General features: G+C 43.8%; 1 protein-coding gene across 1 annotated transcript; it reads left to right on the forward strand.

Moving 5' to 3' along the window:
- Nucleotides 1-1797: 1797 nt before the first annotated feature.
- On the forward strand, nucleotides 1798-4376 carry LOC115648862 (N-acylneuraminate-9-phosphatase-like). The gene is made up of 2 exons (XM_030557112.1): nucleotides 1798-2125; nucleotides 3514-4376. Exons 1-2 carry the CDS (start codon nucleotides 1865-1867, stop codon nucleotides 4237-4239), a joined length of 987 nt encoding a protein of 328 aa, XP_030412972.1. The 5' UTR covers nucleotides 1798-1864; the 3' UTR covers nucleotides 4240-4376.
- Nucleotides 4377-20078: the final 15702 nt, after the last annotated feature.

Consider the following 20078-nt stretch of genomic DNA (forward strand, 5'->3'; position numbering starts at 1 on the left):
CATCATTCGGTCATATCAGAATTTTTTCTATAGTGCTGCTTCTTTAGTGCTAGTCCATCAGCATTACAGTGTGCTTAATTAAGTTAAACTGGTTTTAATAACGTGAATGTGGCAAGTTTTCCAATACTGTAAGCTTATGTTTGTGTTGCTAAGAGCAGATCAGGCACAGGGGCACCAGTTTAATAATCTCGCCTAGGGCACCATAAATCCTAAGGCTGGCCCTGTCTGGACTTACCGCATCACTTATTTTGTGTATGCAAGAGATTCAAGCAGCAGCTCAATCCTCCACCTCCACTCACACATCACTCAGCTGCCAATGTCCATGGAGCGCTGCACGGCTGCTTGCATGATGCTTGAGTCCCGGCATCCTGCCACCTCTAGCTTGTGCCCTGGCACCTCTTTCATTACAAATTAAGCACTGGTTTTGGTTATATTGCAGGGAGACCCCAACACACCACCAGTCTGTATCTTCCCCAGAAATGCAAGTCCTGTACTGCCCACCCCAGCTCACCTCTGCTCCGCGTCCTCCCCGAGCACGCCGTCCTGCTCTAATTCTCCTCCCAGGCTTGTGGTGCCAAACAGCTGATTGGCGCCGCAAGCTTGGGAGGCGGGAGAAGTGAAGTAGCAACTGTGCAGTGGAACCCCTGGGCTGCTGGTGGCACTGACCCGGCATAGGTGGCAAGTTTGTAGAAATTTTGGTGGTGCCCAGAACCTGCCCCCCAAACTCCGCCCCCACTTGCCTAAGGCTCTGGGAGGGGTTTGGGGGGAGAGCTCTGGGGTACAGGCCCTGAGCTGGGGATTAGGGTGCAGGAGGGGTGCAGGCTTTGGGATGGAGTTTGGGTGCTGGGTGCAGGCTCCGGGCTAGGGCAGGAGGTGGGTGTGCAGGAGGGGGTGAGGGGTGCAGGCTTTGGGATGGAGTTTGGGTGCAGGCTGAGGGTGAGGGTGTAGGAAAGGGTGAGGGGTGCAGGCTCTGGGAGGGAGTTTGGGGGTGGGAAGGAGTGTGTGGGAAAGGGGAGGTGGTGCACACTCTGGGAGGGAGTTTGGGGATAGGAGGGAGCGCAGGGGGATGAGGGTTGGGGCTGAGGATGAGGGATTCATGATGTGGGGGGGGCTCAGGGCTGAGGCAGAGGATTAGGGTGTAGGGGGCTGAGGGGTTTGGGTGTTGGAGAGACTCAGGGCGAGGGCGGAAGCACAGGGTAAGGGCAGCCTGCCCTGCCAGTAGGAGTTGGGGGGCCCTAGGACAGCAGACAGCAGTTCTGCCGGGAGCTGTTCTACTCCAGCAGCAGAAGCAGGCAGGGGAGAGGTGCTGCTCTGCTTTCTGTGAGGCAGGGACGCGGCAGGGCGTGGGGGGGGAGACCCGCGGAGGTCGGGGCCGGGGCCGATCTAGGCAGGGCCGGGGGAGAGACCGAGCTCCAAATATTGCTGGAGCGGGGCCCCCAGCCCTGAATATTGCTGGTGCTCAAGCACCGCAAACATATAGAACCTGCCCCCTATAAACCCTGGGCTGCTGGTTGCCGCGGCGGCGCCCTGACCCAGGGGACACCCTGGGCTGCTGGCTGCAGATGCTGCCGGCAGCTCCGAGTCCCTCTCAATCCCAGCAGCAGCAGCCGCTCAACCACTTAAAAAAATGTGGGGGTGCTTTTTAGCGCCCCCAAATCTTGGCGCCCTAGGCAACCGCCTAGTCTGCCTAAATGGTTGCACCAGCCCTGGCTGCCCCCCCTCCCCCGGGGATTGGCACCCCCAGAAATGCTGCCCAGGGACCCCATCACGTGCTCCCCCCCGTAACATTATTAACCCCTTCGTCCCCGGGTCGCTGTGCGGCGCTGGCGCTTGCCGTGCCCTGCACAGGGAGGACACAGCCAGTATGGGGCCGAGGGACACCCGCCATTACCCGCCTTGGGCGGCTGGCGGCTACGTGGCTGTGCAGGGGATTAGGGGCAATAACAAGTTCGCTGGTACCCCGCGTGGGCTGCCTGGCTCAGCGCACACGGGTGGGGGCTGGGTCTCCACTAGGTGGCCCAGGAACAAAGCGGTGGGGAGCGGGCCGAGGGGTGGCTTAGCGCAGCGGCCAATGCTGACATGGGAGGTGGCTGTGGATCTACGAAAGCAGCACGGAAGAGGGGAGGTGCGTGTATGAAGCACTGTGCTGCTTGGGGCCATTTCTGGCGAGGGGCAACTGACACACCATTCCTCGCTTAGGGGTTTCAGCAGTGCCTATCCCTCTGATATCTGAGGCCTTACTTTAGTCATCCTAAATACAGGCTGCACAATTAGGCTGTTTGTTACTATTTGTGATTTGTGTAGCAGAAATTACAAGGCTCTGAAGTTGTGATCACTTATTGATGGAGTATTAACTGGTTTCTTCAGAGATTTATAACAGTTTAGACCATGAGTCTGAACATCACGCTGTCACAGATTCAGCATTAGATTGTGCTAGCCCCTGTGGGAGTATGAAGGATTAACCTCCCACCCAGGTATCCCTTACATCAGGGGTGGGCAAACTATGGCCCAGGGGCTACATACAGCCCTTCAGACGTTTTCATCCAGCCCTCTCCTGCTGGGGAGCGTGGTCGGGGGCTTGCTCCACCCAGCTGCCAGAAGCAGAAGCACATTCCTGCTCTTATAGGTAGGGGCAGCCTGAGGCTCTGCAGGCTGAGCTGCCCACCCCCGCAGCTCCCACTGGCCAGCAAACAGGGCCAATGCGAGCTGCAGGGGCAGCACCTGCGGACCTTTGGCTGCACCTCCACATAGGAGCCAGAGGGGGGACATGCTGCTGCTTCTGGGAGTTGTTTGAAGTAAGCGCTGCCCAGAGCCTGCACTCCTGACCCCCTCCTGTGCCCCAACTCTGATTCCCTTCCCACTTTCCAGACCCCTCAGTCCCACCCTCCTGCAAACTAGAGCCCGTACCTCCAGCCGGAGCCCTCATCCCCCCATGAGCACCCCAGCCACCTGTCCCAGCCTGGAGTCCCCTCCCACACCCTGAACTCATTTCTGGCCCCACCCCAGAGCCTGCACCCCTAGCTGGAGCCCTCACACCCTCCAGCACCCCAACCCCCAATTTTATGAGCATTCATGGCCCACCATACAATTTCCTTACCCAGATGTGGCCCTTGGGCCAAAATGTTTGCCCACCCCTGCCTTATGTGGTCATATTAAGTGTATGCTACACTCAGGGGTGAAGTAATTTACTCGCTCTTGTTCCCTCCCACATACCCTCTGGTGTTGGAGGGAAGCCAAAGCACAGTGCCTTCTGAGGGCTCCTGCTGATGCAGTGGAGCTATGCTTATGGGTTAGTTTTTTTAATAATTCAGTGTTAAGTCACTTTAAACTATGGGCCACATTCTGCCATCCTTACTAATGTTGAACAATACATTACTCAAGGAGTATCCCGATCTAGTTCAGTGGGACTACTCTGGAAGAAAGTAATACTTCATATAAGCCAGGGTGGCAGAATCTGGCCCTAAAGTTTTAATGCCTTATTGTAACCTTCCTTTCCCTTTACATTTGTTAAAGGTAATAAATATTTTGCAATCAAAACATCAGTGTGATGAAGGAGAAGCTCACATGATTTGTAATAAGGTCCAGGAAAAACTCCTCAAAGAATGTCATGATCCAGCTAAGGTGTGCATTACTGATTTAAGGATCTCACATTGGGAAGAAGCAATACAAGAAACAAAGGGTGGTGAGGCTAATCGAAATCTGGCGGCAGAATGTTATTTCCTTTGGAAAACTACACGCCTACAGCATCTAACCCTAACAGAGGAGACAAGAAGCATGCTTACTGAACTTCGAAAAATGGTCCGCTTGCTTTTATTAACTAATGGAGACAAACTCACTCAGAGGGAGAAGATTGAAGCATGTGCCTGTCAACCATACTTTGATGCTATTGTTGTGGGAGGAGAACAGAAAGAAGAGAAACCAGCACCATCTATATTTCATCATTGTTGTGATCTGCTCGGGGTACAGCCTTGGGACTGTGTGATGGTTGGTGACTCACTAGACACAGATATTCAAGGAGGCCTGAATGCAGGTTTGAAAGCAACTGTCTGGATAAATAAAACAATGACAATGCCAGTAAACACTTATCTGCTACCTCATTATATAATTTCTTCTGTTCTTGATCTTCCAGCACTCTTACAGAATATGGACCACAAAACGAATGCTAAGTTAGAAACTGACAAGATGGTTAGTATTAATGACATACATGACAGTGCCAGTATAGAATCTAAGAAATGCTAAGTCCTTAGCCTGCTAATGCTTTTGTTGAAAGTTTGGCCCTAAAATCTTATACATGTAAACATGTTTACTCAAACAGTGGATGGGTGAGTAAGAGTATATTTATGAGTGGAGGTCAATAGAAGAAAAGTATTGAAGTGAATCTTAATGATGGAAATTTTTTGAAAAGAAATGAAGCATAAGTGCAATTGTCTTAAATAAATGCTCTAGATCTGGAAATTACCAAGAGACTTTTTTTTAAGCATAGGTCAGAGACAACCCCGCTTATCAGTCTTTTGCTTTTACAATGAAAAAGGCAAAACTCCATGTTTTGATTTTCATTTTGGTTTGCTGGCTTAGAAATTTTAGCAGGAATTTCAGTAATAAAATATTGTTTGTGGTATAAAACAGTAGAAGGTGGAAGAGAGAATAGGGTAGAATTCTTGATTCTACCCAATCTAATCCATAGACTTCTCAATAAGGATTAAAACGAATTTCCTCATTTGAAAAAGTGATTGGATCTAGTACATAAAGCAGCCCATTCTAAAATTTTTGACTTTGTTTTTTGGGCAAACTTGTTGACTTTGTAATTTTGGAAGCTAGTGACTTTTCACAAATTTTGCAGTGACTGTTCTTAAATGATAAGACATATATCACCTAAAAGCAGCAAAGAATCCTGTGGCACCTTATAGACTAACAGACGTTTTGGAGCATGAGCTTTCGTGGGTGAATACCCACTTCCTCAGATGCATGTAATGGAAATATCCAGGGGCAGGTATATATATGTGTGCTAGCAAGCAAGCTAGAGATAACGAGGTCAGTTCAATCAGGGAGGATGAGGCCCTGTTCTAGCAGTTGAGGTGTGAAAACCAAGAGAGGAGAAACTGGTTCTGTAATTGGCAAGCCATTCACAGTCTTTGTTCAATCCTGAGCTGATGGTGTCAAATTTGCAGATGAACTGAAGCTCAGCAGTTTCTCTTTGAAGTCTGGTCCTGAAGTTTTTTTGCTGCAGGATGGCCACCTTAAGGTCTGCTATAGTGTGGCCAGGGAGGTTGAAGTGTTCTCCTACAGGTTTTTGTATATTGCCATTCCTAATGTCTGATTTGTGTCCATTTATCCTTTTCCGTAGAGACTGTCCAGTTTGGCCGATGTACATAGCAGAGGGGCATTGCTGGCATATGATGGCGTATATTACATTGGTGGATGTGCAGGTGAATGAACCAGTGATGGTGTGGCAGAATGGGAGCCCAGTCTGATAAGGGCTTCTGAGTGCGAGTGTAATAAAAATTAATCTATAATTATGGGATAAGTCTCTCGACTGCAGATGTCCATGGAGCCATAAGGCCAGAAACTCAACTGCTGTAAATTTGTTTTAGATTCATTGACTTCAACGGAACTACAATGATTTATACAAATTGAGGATCTGCCTAATACTTTTTCTTGCCAATAATGCACCACCGTTCTGCCTCAGGCTGCTGCGCCTGCTGGCCTATTTATTGCTGGGAAGGTGTCACTCTGTTTTAGAGAGGAACATTGTTATTTCTGCTGTGCACATGGACAGTGGCTTAAATTATCCATAAAACAAGAAGAAAGCACAGTAACTGCATACTGTGCTACATAGGGGTCATACAAATATTTTTCCTTCATTGCTGAGTACTGTACCAGGATACTTGTAGCTACCAGTGTGCACTTTGGCTACTATTAATTATTACTACGCTGCTGTAAAACAAGAAGAATGTAGAACATATTCTTTTTTCCTATCTAAGGTGCTTTCGGAGTATCAGTCATCATATCTAGGTTATCTGCATGGCTTACACTGCCAGGCTGGTTTTCTCGAGACTGATCTCTTCCAAAATGCCTAGTGAAATTGAAAGGAAAAAAAAAATAGCTGGATCATTTTTATGAGAAAAACAGCAACACAGGAAAGGGTAACAGTCTGTTTTCAGCAGAGTTCTGGTTTTTCCAAGTCTTTATTAATATAACCAGGCAATTACAAAAATAAAAAAAGGTTCCTTTGTTTAAAATATACTGTCAAAATATTCTAATATTCCATCTGCACTTTTACTAAAACTGTTTACTTTGGGAGATAATGTTCCTTATGGGAGGCATATTCTGAAATAGTTTGAAATCTGAAATTCTTTCGATTTTTGTGAAATGCTGATCTGGAACATTTGTTTAACACTAATAAATGACATGCTTTGGGTTTTTAATTGTTAATTTAAAATAAATGATGTACTTATCAAATAAAATCTCCTGTTTTTAAAGCATATTTTCCTTGGCTCTTTGTAGACAGAAATGGTACCAATAAGGTATTTTTTGTTTTGTTTGTTTGTTTGTTTGTTTTTTAAACAGCGTCTGTTTTTCAAAAATAGCAAAGTTAGGCTCCTAAATCCATGATTTTTCACAAGTGCTAAATAGATGTGTTTTCCATTGACTTCAGATAAAGTTGTAGGTGATCAACAATTCTAATAATTGGGCCATTACTGATTTACTAATTTCAGTGGACATGAATTTCATGTTTGTCTTGATAATGCATTATGTTGTTTGTGGATTACAAGTATTTATGAGTAGCTATATGAGATAAATAAACATTTTTGCTAGCACACAAGATATTACAAATATTTTAATGCTTTCTAGTGAGCTCTATTTTGTTGTAACAAGTTGCTTGAAACAAATTTGTAGCCTATTGCTTTTACAGTAATTTATTTTTGTTTTGATTTCAATTTGAAGTACCTATCCCTTGCTGTGCGTGCTTTCAGAGAAACTAAAATGTTTAATTACAAAAATAAAAACTATACAAATGCATCCTCAACCAACCATACAAATCACAAAACAACTCGCTCCTAATAATTTATACATCTGATCACTTGCTAAGCCCCCCAAAAAGATGAACTTCGTGTAGAGATCTGAAGATTAAGCCCTACATAGCACCTTTCTCTGAAAAGAAGCAAAAACACTTTTTGTATGTTAATTACATAGAGAGGCTTGGCAGAATTCAATTTTCTTTTTAAAATAATTTTGACAGATTTTTATTGATTTTAATTTTCACAGTTGTGGGAAATCATGGGCAGACTATTTAATGACAGATGTTGAGATTCGGAAAGTTAAAGTTTTATAATTGTTAACACTCTTAAACTTTTGAAAATTTTGCCAGTTTGCAGAATTCAGAAAAGGATTGGATGTTGTTATAGGTAACAAGAACATTCAGTTACAATAAAAAAAATTAATTAAAAAAAATAGATTTAGAAGGGATATAACAATCTCATGCTTGAGGGAATAAAAGAGCCTTTAATTATTAGGAGTTAGGAAAAAGCCTTCTCTATGGATAGTTTATTCCATCTCTATCTACTAAAAGTTTTTCTTCCATTTTCCTCCAGAGCTTCAGTATGGGATATTGTCCGTGAGAGGATATTGGACTAGATGAGCCACTGATCTGATCCATCATGGTAATTTCTGTTCCTAGGAAATGAGCAAAGTCTTTTTATCCAATATTAATTTTTCTTTAGATTTAATTTTTTATTAATATCCCTCATCCTTGTTTTTCTCTTGCTTTTTTAGTTTGTCATACTAGCTTACTTACTGATAGTCAAAATTTACTTGGAAAGTGGTATGGCCACTTTAAGTACTTCTTCAGTGCAGCTGTTGCTGGAGGGGAGTGCATAATCAGTAATTCTATTCAGCAGTTTGGAAATGGTAGTAAAGAATACCCTACTCAATCAAAATCACACAGTGAATTGAGGTAGCCAAAATGTAATTATCTGATTTTTAGAATATGGCAAGACACTGAGGTTAACACCCCCACACTTACAAAAAGATCCATGATGTCTTTCATGGCCAAGGCACCAAACCTTACACACATCCTTACTTTATGCATTATGAGTAACCCCATGTCACTAGTCACAGTAAATAAAATTACATACCATGTATAAGTAAGTCTTTGCAAGATCAAGGCCCAAATAAGATGATCTTCATTTTGTGTCTTCCAAAAGATGCCACTTCCAGCATAAAGAGCGTAAACCAAAGCCCACAGAAGTCAGTTGAGTGATTCCCACGGATTTCAGAAGGATTTGGACCAGGCCCAAAAATATTGAAATAGGTTATTCTTTCACATGTGAGGTCTGTAGCAAAGTGTTTACCTTCCTTTTAGATCATCTCTGTTCCTTTTAACAATTCTTAGCAGAATATTTAAACAATCACTAATTTACTGCTAGCAAAATATTTCTCCTATAAAACTATGTTTTGGACTCCTTGCCTTCATATCTTAGTTTATTTATTTTGATTTAACATAGAAAAATGGATTATCCCTAGCCATAGGTTCTTTGAGGAATCATTAAGGCCAAGATTTAAAAAAAAAAAAAAAAAAGAGTTCCATAGGTTGACTGATTGCTTCATGAGTATGAGGCATGTATGTGTTGGTACAATAGTTAAGTGAACAACTATATTGAAGCATAAGAACTGTGGGGAAGAGGTGTGCAATGATTATGAACCAAAAAATATACTGAGAACAAAGTAGCCAAGTGTGCATTTCTAATGGGATTTCATGTGGCCCTGAAGAAGCCAGGATGCACAACTGTTTCTGATGTAAATACAGATGCAGCTTAGTGTAAATATTTATTGTTTAACCTTTGTAGAGCCGTAGTAGTGCCTAGGGGCCAAGCAGGTTAGGACCCCATTGTGCTAGGTACTGTACATCCCTATAGTAATGCCAGCCCATGCCTCAACCAGCTTCCAGTCTAAAAGAATAGCTATGTACAGTCATCAGATTCTATAAGGTAGTCTAATAAGATGCATTCTTAATTTTTGCAGTCATTGATAACAGGACATTGACTCTTTCCAGTTCTTCTCTTGTTAACTTCATTGGAAGTAGAATCAATTTAATGGGGCATGATTCTTCCATGGCAGCATACAAGTAACTCCATCTGAAGTCAATGAGACTTACATGTATCCTGCGGGTGTACACTCTGGCTCATTGTACGTTGCTGGCTGTTTTCAAGGAATGATCCAGGACTAGAGTTGTGGTTGTCCAGGGGATGTTGATTGTACCTGTATGTAGGATCTTTGTTTTTGAAGTCTAACCTTAAAAACAAAATTCAAAGTTAACTGCAAAATTAGTTTAAGGCTTTTACCCAAAAGATTAATGATTGTTTGCAGTTGCTTCCTGGATGACAAGCTATCAAAACTAACAAACTAACAGAAATACAATACCTGTATTCTACATAGTGTTTTTCCATTCTTTTACGCATAGCTTTTACTTTTCTACCAAACCTTTTAGTGGATTGTCCCCCATTATAATTCACTATCTAGATCTCACTTTTTACATACAAGAGACATAACAATGCAGGCTTGATGTCAGCTGTGTCTAAAGCAAAACTGCAGCTTTGTGCCTATGTTGTTAGGACCCCAGACATACAGCACTGAATGCTGTCCTTGCTGTATAATATAATTTGTCCACTTATCCCATGTTATTGCAATGGAGTTGCATAGGAGACTTCTAACATCCACATAAACTCATAAGAACATAAGAACGGCCCTACCGGATCAGACCAAAGGTCCATCTAGCCCAGTATCTGTCTACCAAGAGTGGCCAATGCCAGGTGCCCCAGAGGGAATGAAGCTAACAGGCAATGATCAAGTGATCTCTCTCCTGCTATCCATCTCCATCTTCTGGTGAACAGAGGCTAGGGACACCATTCTTTACCCTTCCTGGCTAATAGCCATTTATGGACTTAGCCACCATGAATTTATCCAGTTCCCTTTTAAACATTGTTATAGCCCCAGCCTTCACAGCCTCCTCAGGTAAGGAGTTCCACAAGTTGACTGTGTGAAGAAGAACATCCTTTTATTTGTTTTAAACCTGCTACCTATTAATTTCATTTGGTGACCCCTAGTTCTTGTATTATGGGAATAAGTAAATAACTTTTCCTTATCCACTTTCTCCACATTGCTCATGATTTTATATACCTCTATCATATCCCCCTCTTAGTCTCCTCTTTTCCAAGCTGAAGAGGCCTAGCCTCTTTAATATTTCCTCGTATGGGACCCTCTCCAAACCCCTAATCATTTTAGTTGCCCTTTTCTGAACCTTTTCTAGTGCTAGAATATCTATTTTGAGGTGAGGAGACCACATCTGTACACAATATTCGAGATGTGAGCGTACCATGGATTTATATAAGGGCAATAATATATTCTCAGTCTTATTCTCTATCCCCTTTTTAATGATTCCTAACATCCTGTTTGCTTTTTTGACCGCCTCTGCGCACTGCGTGGACATCTTCAGAGAAGTATCCACGATGACGCCAAGATCCTTTTCCCGACTCATTGTAGCTAAATTAGCCCCCATCATATTGTATGTATAGTTGGGGTTATTTTTTCCAATGTGTATTACTTTACATTTATCCACATTAAATTTCATTTGCCATTTTGTTGCCCAATCAGCTCAAGGGCTAGAGCTAAGAACTTTTTAAAAAAATATAAACAGTCTGGGTGTTTATTTTATTTAAATTTTCAGTCCTTATGAATGAGAGATTTATTAGCAATGCCCAGATCTAATGACAGGCCCAGGTCCTGCAGAAACTTACACATAGGCCTTATTTTACATATGTAAGTAGTCTCACTGAAGTCAATTGGACTACTTGCATTTAAATTAAGAGTGTGCATAAGTCTTGGAAGGATCAGGGCCTCAGTACAGACAGGTGATTTCCAAGTCTCCCCTCTTTGCTCCAACTTTTGCTAATGCTTCTCAGTTCTCTGTATGATCACCTGTATTCCCATTGCCCACTGAACTAGAAATACAGTTTATGCCTGAGGGAAAAAAAATGACACAGTTGCAACAGGAATGATTGGGAGAAACCCCACTTACACAGAGAGGAGATGAGCCTCTGAATTTATCATCAGCTGGTTGACAAGTATAGGCTGCAAGTATTTTTTAAAAGGCTTCTCTCCAAATATATTTCTCTCTATAATATACAGCCTATTCACATTTGATCTTTTTGTGGCAAATAACTGCTGTCAACCAATGGGTATCCAGGCACAGCAGACAAGTATAAAGGATTACAGTGTAGATGTTTTTCCCTATGATTTCAAACAAAATGTTGCAGATTAACTGATTTCAAAAATGGATCTGTGGAATCAGTGAATATGGATAATTCTTGCAACAATTTCCATCTGTTCAAGTACTTTTTGTTTTTGAAGGAATATAGTATATTGCATATGCTAAAGTAATGTCAAAAGGGGTAATATCACATTTTGATCAAAACAGTAATATATTATTGTTCAGGCTTTCTGAAAAAAACCATGACAAGGTATCATTTTGGCACGGTATCATTTCATTGAAAAGATGCTCTGTGGTGTTAACATTGCATATTTTTTTGGCATGTAAAATCTCACAGGATGGAGGGAGGAGGGCTAGGATTTATCAGGATGGCTGCAGTAGATGAGTTGACAGGTTTTGTTTTCCAAACTGTTGATGTCTTCCATTGTGTTTTGTTTCAGATATTTAAAAGAGAAGGGTCTGGAACATTCTAAGTGTAAGCAGAGTCAGGATAAGCTCTACCCTGACATCTGGTGGAAAGAATTTCAGAGAGTGTATTTGCATAGGCACGCCTACCCTATCCCAGACTGCTGAGCTGTGGGACTGCTTGGTGACAAATGACTCACCCTCAGTTGGGTGGTACTTGCTAGACAAGGGACATGGGTTCCAAAACCCAGTGAATTGAGAGAGGCTGGGGATGGGTATCTGTGCCCGGTGGTGCAGTCTCCTTGTGGTGCCAGAAGCACCAATTCCACCTCCTCCTCTCTCCACTGTGGAATGTCAGAGTTGATTTTATTTTATTCCCTCAAGAATCTAAATACTGGTTACTGAGCTGAACTCACTTTGGGCTAAAGGTGCACTAGCAGTGGGGCTCCCCCACTAAGAGCTGAGATCACTAAGAGTTGAAATCACTAAAGAGCTGAAATAAGTGAGCTGAGAGCACTGAGTACTGTGCTAACTAGTGGGGGAGCCTGAAGCTATACTGTGGAACAGAGCAGCTGGTGGAGTGGAGCAGTTGCGGGGACGGCTGGAGCGGATCACGGGACAGCTGGTGGCAGCAGAGCGGCTGGCAGAGCGGAGTAGCTGTGGGACGGGTGGAGCGGCCCACAGAGCGAGCGGAGCCGAGCAGTTTGCAGAGCAGCTCATGGAGCAGAGCAGCTGGTGGAGCGGAGTGGAGCGGCTGGTAAAGCGGAGCAGTTCGTGGAGAAGGCAGAAGCAGAACCCATGGAGAGGCAGGGCAGTTGGCCCCGGACCACGTAAGGTGCCCCTTTCTACCCAGGCTGGGAGGAGGGACCTCTACAGATAAACTCTCGAACTCTGGGGTGGCATTGACCAGAGACTTTTGGGTTGTTGGACTTTGGGGTGATTGGACTTAAAACCCTAAGGGGAAAAAGGACAGTGCCAAACATACTTGGAGGTGGGTTTTTGTTTATAGTTTGTGTTATAACCCTGTTTGTGATGTTTCTCCAATGGGATGCCACATTAATTCCTTCCTTTATTAAAAAGATTTTGCTACACTCAGACTCCGTGCTTGCGAGAGGGGAAGTATTGCCTCCTAGAGGCGCCCGGAGGGTGTGGTATGTGAGTGTCCCAGGTCACTTGGTGGGGGCTTGAGCCGGTTATGCATTGTGTTACTGAAATGGAACCCCTGGATACTGAACCCGGCCCTTGTTGCTGCCAACTCAGAGGGGCAGAAGGGTTACATTTTTGGGGGCTCGTCCGGGATACCTGGGTCAGTACCCCTCGCAAGCATCTGTTGAGTGTTCCACTGTATTGGGAAATAATTGTGTTTATATTTTGAGGAAACTACTGTTTGTATAATGGCTAATATGTCGGGTTTGTTGGGCCCCAGTCCTGCAGCCTCTAGCTCAGGGGCGGCAGACTCAGCCTATGATTGGGCAAAAGCACTGGGGCATATATTGGAAAAGATTGTGTTGGCCTATGCTACGTCGAACTCTTGTCGTAAGTTAAGGTTATTTGATGGGAAAGAGGAGTTTGAACTCTGGTCGGAGCATACTACTGAAATGCTGCGGGAGTGGGCCGTACCTGATGTAGAAAAGCGACGATGTCTAATAGAGAGCCTTAGTGGCCCAGCATTAGATGTAATTCACACCCTGAAGCTCACTGACCCTGAGGTCAGTGTGAAGGACTGCCTAGAGGCCCTTGATAATACCTTTGGGAGCGTAGAGGGCCCTGAGGACAGTTACTGTAAATTCATTAATTCCCGACAGCAAAGGGGTGAGAAAATTTCAGCCTATATACAGAGGCTGGAGAGACTACTTCAGAGAGCTGTTATGAGGGGAGCAGTGACTGCTGAGCAGATGGATCAGACCAGACTGGCTCAAGTTGTAAGAGGGACTCAGTATCAGAACCCAATCCTACTTCATCTCCGACTAAGAGAACGGCAGGAACATCCCCCAAGTTACTCCCAGCTGATAAAGGAGGTCAGGGAAGAAGAAGAAAGGCAGGCAGCCAGCGAGTGTTGGGAAGCCCAAACATTGGAACCAGCCAGCACGACGCCACTGCCAATGGGCCAGTGTACTGATGGTGAGCACCACAGAGGAACTTGCCCAACAAATGCAGCTCCTGACAGAACGGATAGCTGAGCTGCAAAGCGTCATTGACCGAGCTAAGATTTCCAGGAATAAGGAGCCTCAGACTGTGATGATAGAGAAGTCAGTATCTAGAGTCACCGTCCCACCTCGCCGAATGGGGAAAGGACAATTCTTTTGCTTCCAGTTTGGTCAGGATGGGCACAATGCTGCTAACTGCCATAAGGAAGAGAACCCCTCCTTAGTGTATGAAAAGCTGAGGATTAGTTGGAAGAGATCCAGTAGCTGCCAGAAGGTCCGGGGACAGAGATCACCTAGGCCTAGAGGATTTAAAGATTCCCCCAGAAGAGACCATCCAGCTGGGATCCCTGCAGGACTGATAGGGCCTCGAGCAGAGGTCATGGTGAGGATTGAAGGGGCGGATTGTAAAGCCGTGCTTGACACTGGATCTCAAGTGACTATTATATTTCAGTCATTCTACCAACAGATGCTTAGGCACCTGCCCATACAGCCACTGACTGGCATTGGTCTGTGTGGCCTCAGCATGGATGAATACCCCTATCAAGGGTATGTCATAGTGCACCTGGAATTCCTAGAGGAGGTTGCTGGGGTAAAGCAAGAGGTGGACACCGCTGCCTTAATATACCCTGACCCGAAAGGGACCTCTGATGTGTCTGTGCTGATAGGGACCAACTTCAGCCTCTTCAAGGTGCTCGCGGATTACTGCAGACAACGGGCTGGGGACCAGTACCTGAATACCCTGATGATCCATACGCTTTGTGCTGAAACCTATAGGAAGATTGAGAGCACCAAGAAGGAGACATCTGAGCTACCGATTGGGGCACTGAAGTACATGGGTACAACCCCCTTAGTAGTGCCTGCAAGGACGGAGCAAGAAGTACTTGTCATGAGTACCAGGCTGAAAGGCAGTAAAGGGGCATTAGCAATGATAGAGCAGCCGGCTGAAGGAGAGCTCCCGGAAGGAGTGCTGGTCCCCAGTGGAGTCATAACCCTACCTGCTGAAGCCCAGGAAAAGGTGGCTATACTGATTGCTAATGAAACAAGTAGAGATGTTGTTGTGAGGCAAGGACAAAAGATAGCAGACCTCTTTGAGCCTGAATCAATTGTAAAACCCCAGTGTGAGACTCAAGTGCCAACAATAGACCCAGCAAAGTTTGACTTTGGAGATTCACCATTGTCCGAGGAGTGGAAAGATCGCCTAAGAAGGAAACTTTGTGAAAGATCCAAGGTGTTCTCATTGCATGAGTGGGATGTGGGATGTGCAAAAGGAGTAGAGCACAACATCAGACTACATGACTCTCGACCTTTCAGAGAGAGATCTAGGAGGCTTGCTCTCTCCGAGATGGAAGATGTGCGACAACATCTTCAAGAGCTGGCTGCAAATGGCATCATTACAGAGTCCCGCAGCTCATACGCCTCGCCCATTGTGGTGGTCCGTAAAAAGAATGGGAAAATCCGAATGTGTATTGACTACCGCACCCTAAACCGCCGTACTGTGGTTGACCAGTACACAATGCCTCGAGTTCAAGATGCCTTAGACTGTTTGCTGGGAAGCCAGTGGTTCTCTGTGTTGGATCTTCGGAGTGGATACTACCAGATCCCTCTGGGTGAAGAAGATAAGGAGAAGACAGCCTTCATCTGCCCAATAGGGTTTTATCAGTTCGAACGCATGCCCCAAGGGATTTCTGGAGCACCTGCCACATTTCAACGTCTTATGGAGAAAGTTGTGGGAGACATGAATTTACTGCAAGTGTTAGTTTATTTGGATGACCTGATTGTGTTTGGAAGAACTTTGGAGGAGCATAAAGAAAGACTTCTTAAAGTGCTTGATAGGATGGAGGATTATAGTTTGAAGCTTTCAATTGACAAATGCCAGTTCTGCAGGACCTCGGTGAAGTATGTGGGGCACATCGTGTCCCAAGAGGGTGTGAGTACTGATCCTGATAAAATAGAAGCACTCACTACACGGCCACGTCCAAGCAACTACAGAGAACTCAAGACCTTCCTTGGGTTTAGTGGTTATTACCGCAGATTTGTGACAAACTATGCTACAATTGTAAAACCCCTCAATGATCTTACCAGGGGATATCAGTCCAGCAAGGACAAATCTAAGACCAAGAATAAAAGGCCTTCCGTGCAGAGACACTATGGCCCCTTCGAACCCTTTGGGCCACGGTGGGATGAGAGATGTGAAAGGGCTTTTCGAGCAATCATTACTTGCCTAACTCATGCCCCAGTCCTAGTATTTGCTGACCTAAGCAAGCCATTTATCCTGCATACTGATGCCAGTTTGGAGGGTCTGGGGGCAGTACTGTACCAGGAGGTGGAAGGCAAGCGTAAACCTGTAGCCTTTGCCAGCCGAGGACTGTCTGATAGTGAAACCCGCTATCCCACCCACAAGCTGGAGTTCTTGGCCTTGAAATGGACCATCACTGAGAAATTTCGAGACTACTTGTATGGGGCTCAGTTCCAGGTGTGGACAGACAACAACCCACTGACTTATGTGTTAACAAGTGCTAAACTGGATGCTACAGGGCAAAGATGAATGGCAGCTTTGGCTAGCTATGACTTCAGCATTCAATACCGATCAGGGAGAAGCAATATAGATGCAGATGCATTGTCCAGGCGTCCACAGGCACCACGACTTGCTGTGATACCCACGGATGGAGTGAGAGCTATTTGCAGTGTAAGTCGCCGAGAGCCGGAGGCCCATGAGAGCCTTCATGGATGTGTTGCTGAAACTTTGGGCCTACCCCCTGAATGCATGCCTTCTGCTTCAGTAAACTATATTGCTTTGGACCAATCTTCCTTGCCCATGCTCAATACGGCTGACTGGCAAGAGGCCCAGCTGCAAGATATTGACATTCGTGATACACTACTTGCCAAAAGAGAGGGGCGAGGCCCAGCTGAGGTTGTCCCACCTACCCCAGAGGGCAAACTACTATTGAGAGAATGGACCAAACTAAAACTGATTCAGGGAGTGCTACACCGCACGACCACAGACCCTCTACAAAAGCAACGGAATCAACTAGTGCTGCCAAAAGATTACAGAGCCCTGGCCAAGAGGGCCCTGCATGATGACTTTGGACATTTAGGGATGGAGAGGACCCTGGAACTTATCCGCAGTAGATTCTATTGGCCACGGATGGCTGAAGATGTTCGCAGGAAATGTGAGACCTGCGCGCGATGTGTTCAAAGGAAAACTCTGCCCACGAGGGCTGCATATCTGAAGAACATCACCAGCAACAAACCTCTGGAGCTGGTTTGCATTGATTTCTTGTCTTTAGAAGTGGACAAGAGGAATATTGGGAACATCCTAGTAGTGACTGACCATTACATGCGATATGCGCAGGCATATCCCACACGTGATCAGAGGGCCACCACTGTCGCTTGAGTACTGTGGGAAAAATATTTCTCAGTCTATGGATTCCTCTTTTCATTCAATAAGAAAATACAGCAGTGACAGAGTATTTTTCTTTCTGTTTAAGGTATTTAAAAGGTGCCTACTATCTCGATGCCTTAAGACACATTGATTTCCTTTCTATATCAGTTTGCAAGACTTTCCATGTCCTGGTAGATATCTGCCTATACCTCAGTCACAGATTCATCATTCCTGCTGTGTTCTATTCTTTTTGGTTACTGGACACAAAATAAGCACCCCTATTTTAGAAATACATTCATTTGCAACAACAGATCTGTCAACTGTCATGGAACAGTCAAGATGTTCAGAAAACCATCAGCTTGTTTACCTACATTCTACCCAGAATATTTCTTCTGTCTATAGGGCTACCTCTGTGTGATCCCTCTGTGAGTATTTACAATATGAATGTGAGGAAACAGATATATGTGGAATCTGGAAAACTTTATATATCGTTTCTAACCTGTTACTATGTTTTTCAAACTTTTTAGGCAATGGTAGTATTTAGGCTGACAGATTTTCCCTGTAACGATTTCGATCTTCAGTTTGAGTGTGAGCAAGTGCAATTTCATGTTTTTTTAATTGTGTGATTATTTGAGTTAAACTGAACAATTAATTACACAATACAGTAATACATTCAGTAGGCTGCAAGAAATAGCTGTAGTGGGTCCAATTTTCCACTCCTTTACAACAGGATCACTCCCAAGACAACAGTGGACTTATGCTGGTGTAAAACTGGTGTAGCAAACAGGCTCTACCCTGTTTAGACATTTTTAAATAGGCCAGATTTTTAAAAAGTGCATCAACATATTTGCATGCATTCAAGTGCTCTTCATTTGTGTGTCAATTACTTAGGGTCACATCCACAACTCTTGATAGCGATCTGTGCCACACCAGTGGCACAAAGGACTTTAAAGCTACCTTAACCAGGCAGCTGAGGATTCCCCATTTGCTCCATTATGAGCATGCCAGAAAGGGGTATGTACAGTGCTCTGTGTATGTACAGTGCTTGTTGAATCTGATCTGTGGTCAGCAGTGCAGGCCCTAGTGGACTATTCTAGCTAGCACAATTTAGAGTAGCCCTTAGGAAGTAGTAAATCTAGGAATAAGAGAAAATGAAGGCTGAATATAAGGAGAAACTTCCAGCTTATGGAATAGCTTCCCAAGGGAAGTTATGGAAGCCATTATCATTTGTCACTTTTTACACTAGATTGGTGAAAGTACTAGACAAACAGTGTGCTCAGGAGAAGTTTTGCATTTATGGGAAGATGGGCTGAATGATCTAATAACTCTTTTCCACCTCTAATTTATGATTCTGTTCCAAACACATCCAGTTAGACATGGTTTTGCAAAGACTTCTGGCATTCTCGGGTTCAAATCAGATGGCCCCAGATATCTCACTAGCTATTGGCATGCAGAAATAGCAGATTTACACACATACTCAGGTTAACTAGTCTCACAATTTCTCACCTAATTTTATAAAAATCATTCCAATGTTCAGACTACAGGAATTTGAAAATAGACCAAGAAGAATATTTCAGTAGTGTGTGTCTCACATTTGGTGCTTGTTGAATATTGTTATTTACAGGGTTCCGTCAGGAGGTGCAGTCAGAAAGTTATAAATTTTAGGTATAATTTAGATCTAACATCTATTGTTGTTTTCTTTTTTCTTCTCTATTATCTGTGTTACATCAACACTTAGAAACCACAAATGAGATCAGGGATCTATTGTGCTAGATACTGTACAGACGTAATAAAATAATCCCTATGCTGAAGAGTTTGTAATCTAAATAGACAAGATAGGAAACAGAGGTGCAGCAAGATTAAATGATTTGTGCGAGGTCACATAGGAAATCAGGCAGAGCTAAGAATTTAATCCAGATATCAAGTCTTAGCCCAGAGCTGTAACCACAACGCACTCCTATTTTTTTTTTTTAAATGTGGATCATAGTTTTGAAATATGTGGTGTAGTCTTTGTAATTCTTCATCAAAAGAGGGAAGATTTCTAAAGTTTTGGAAGCCTAGAAGTTTATCATAAGTATGATGACAAACAGGACTGACTTAAAAAAGGTAAAGGTAGTGGTTGATGAAGTTGTGCCAATGAAGTTTGATTTATCAGGTGTAATCATTGGATTTATTTAAGAAACAAGTATGTTTATTTTCTGTTTGGTTAGTTCAACAGAAACACTTATTTGATCTATGAAATGCTGCTTATAAATTACTTTTTACATTTAAAAAATGGTACAGCAGCATTTTCTTTCTGCAACCTAAATTTATAGACTACATTTCTATATCTGACTTACACACACACACACACAATATGGGTATATTTAGACAGGTATTGGTCTAACTTGCTCTTAAAAATTTCCAATTATGGAGATTCCACAACTTCCCCTAGGCAATTTATTCCAGTATTTAACCATGCTGGAGTTAGTGTTATACCAATTATATTAGACCAATAAAAACCAGCAGGATCTTATTAAAGGGGACTAGACATTTGTCACATTTATTGTAAATACCATAATAAAACAAAAGATAACAGTAAACAACATTGTTTGGCTACTTATTCCTATTACTACTTACTTATTTCTTATACACTTATATATATATACTCATTTGCACAATCATTTATACAAGTTCTGTATAGATGTTATAGTTACCAGCCCAAATGTTGCTTGTGACAGAATACTGGCCAGGTATCCTGTACACAAGAGTGGAGCCGAGTCCGGGTCAGGTGCGCACCTGATGCTCCTGGAGGGTGGTAGCAGAACCAGAGACTCAAAGACTTATTCCTCAGAGTCCAGTTTTATAGGCACCCCCTCCATCCAATGTTGTTCCCGGC

The sequence above is a fragment of the Gopherus evgoodei genome, chromosome 3, assembly GCF_007399415.2.
Source record: "Gopherus evgoodei ecotype Sinaloan lineage chromosome 3, rGopEvg1_v1.p, whole genome shotgun sequence".
NCBI classification, from domain to species: domain Eukaryota; kingdom Metazoa; phylum Chordata; order Testudines; family Testudinidae; genus Gopherus; species Gopherus evgoodei.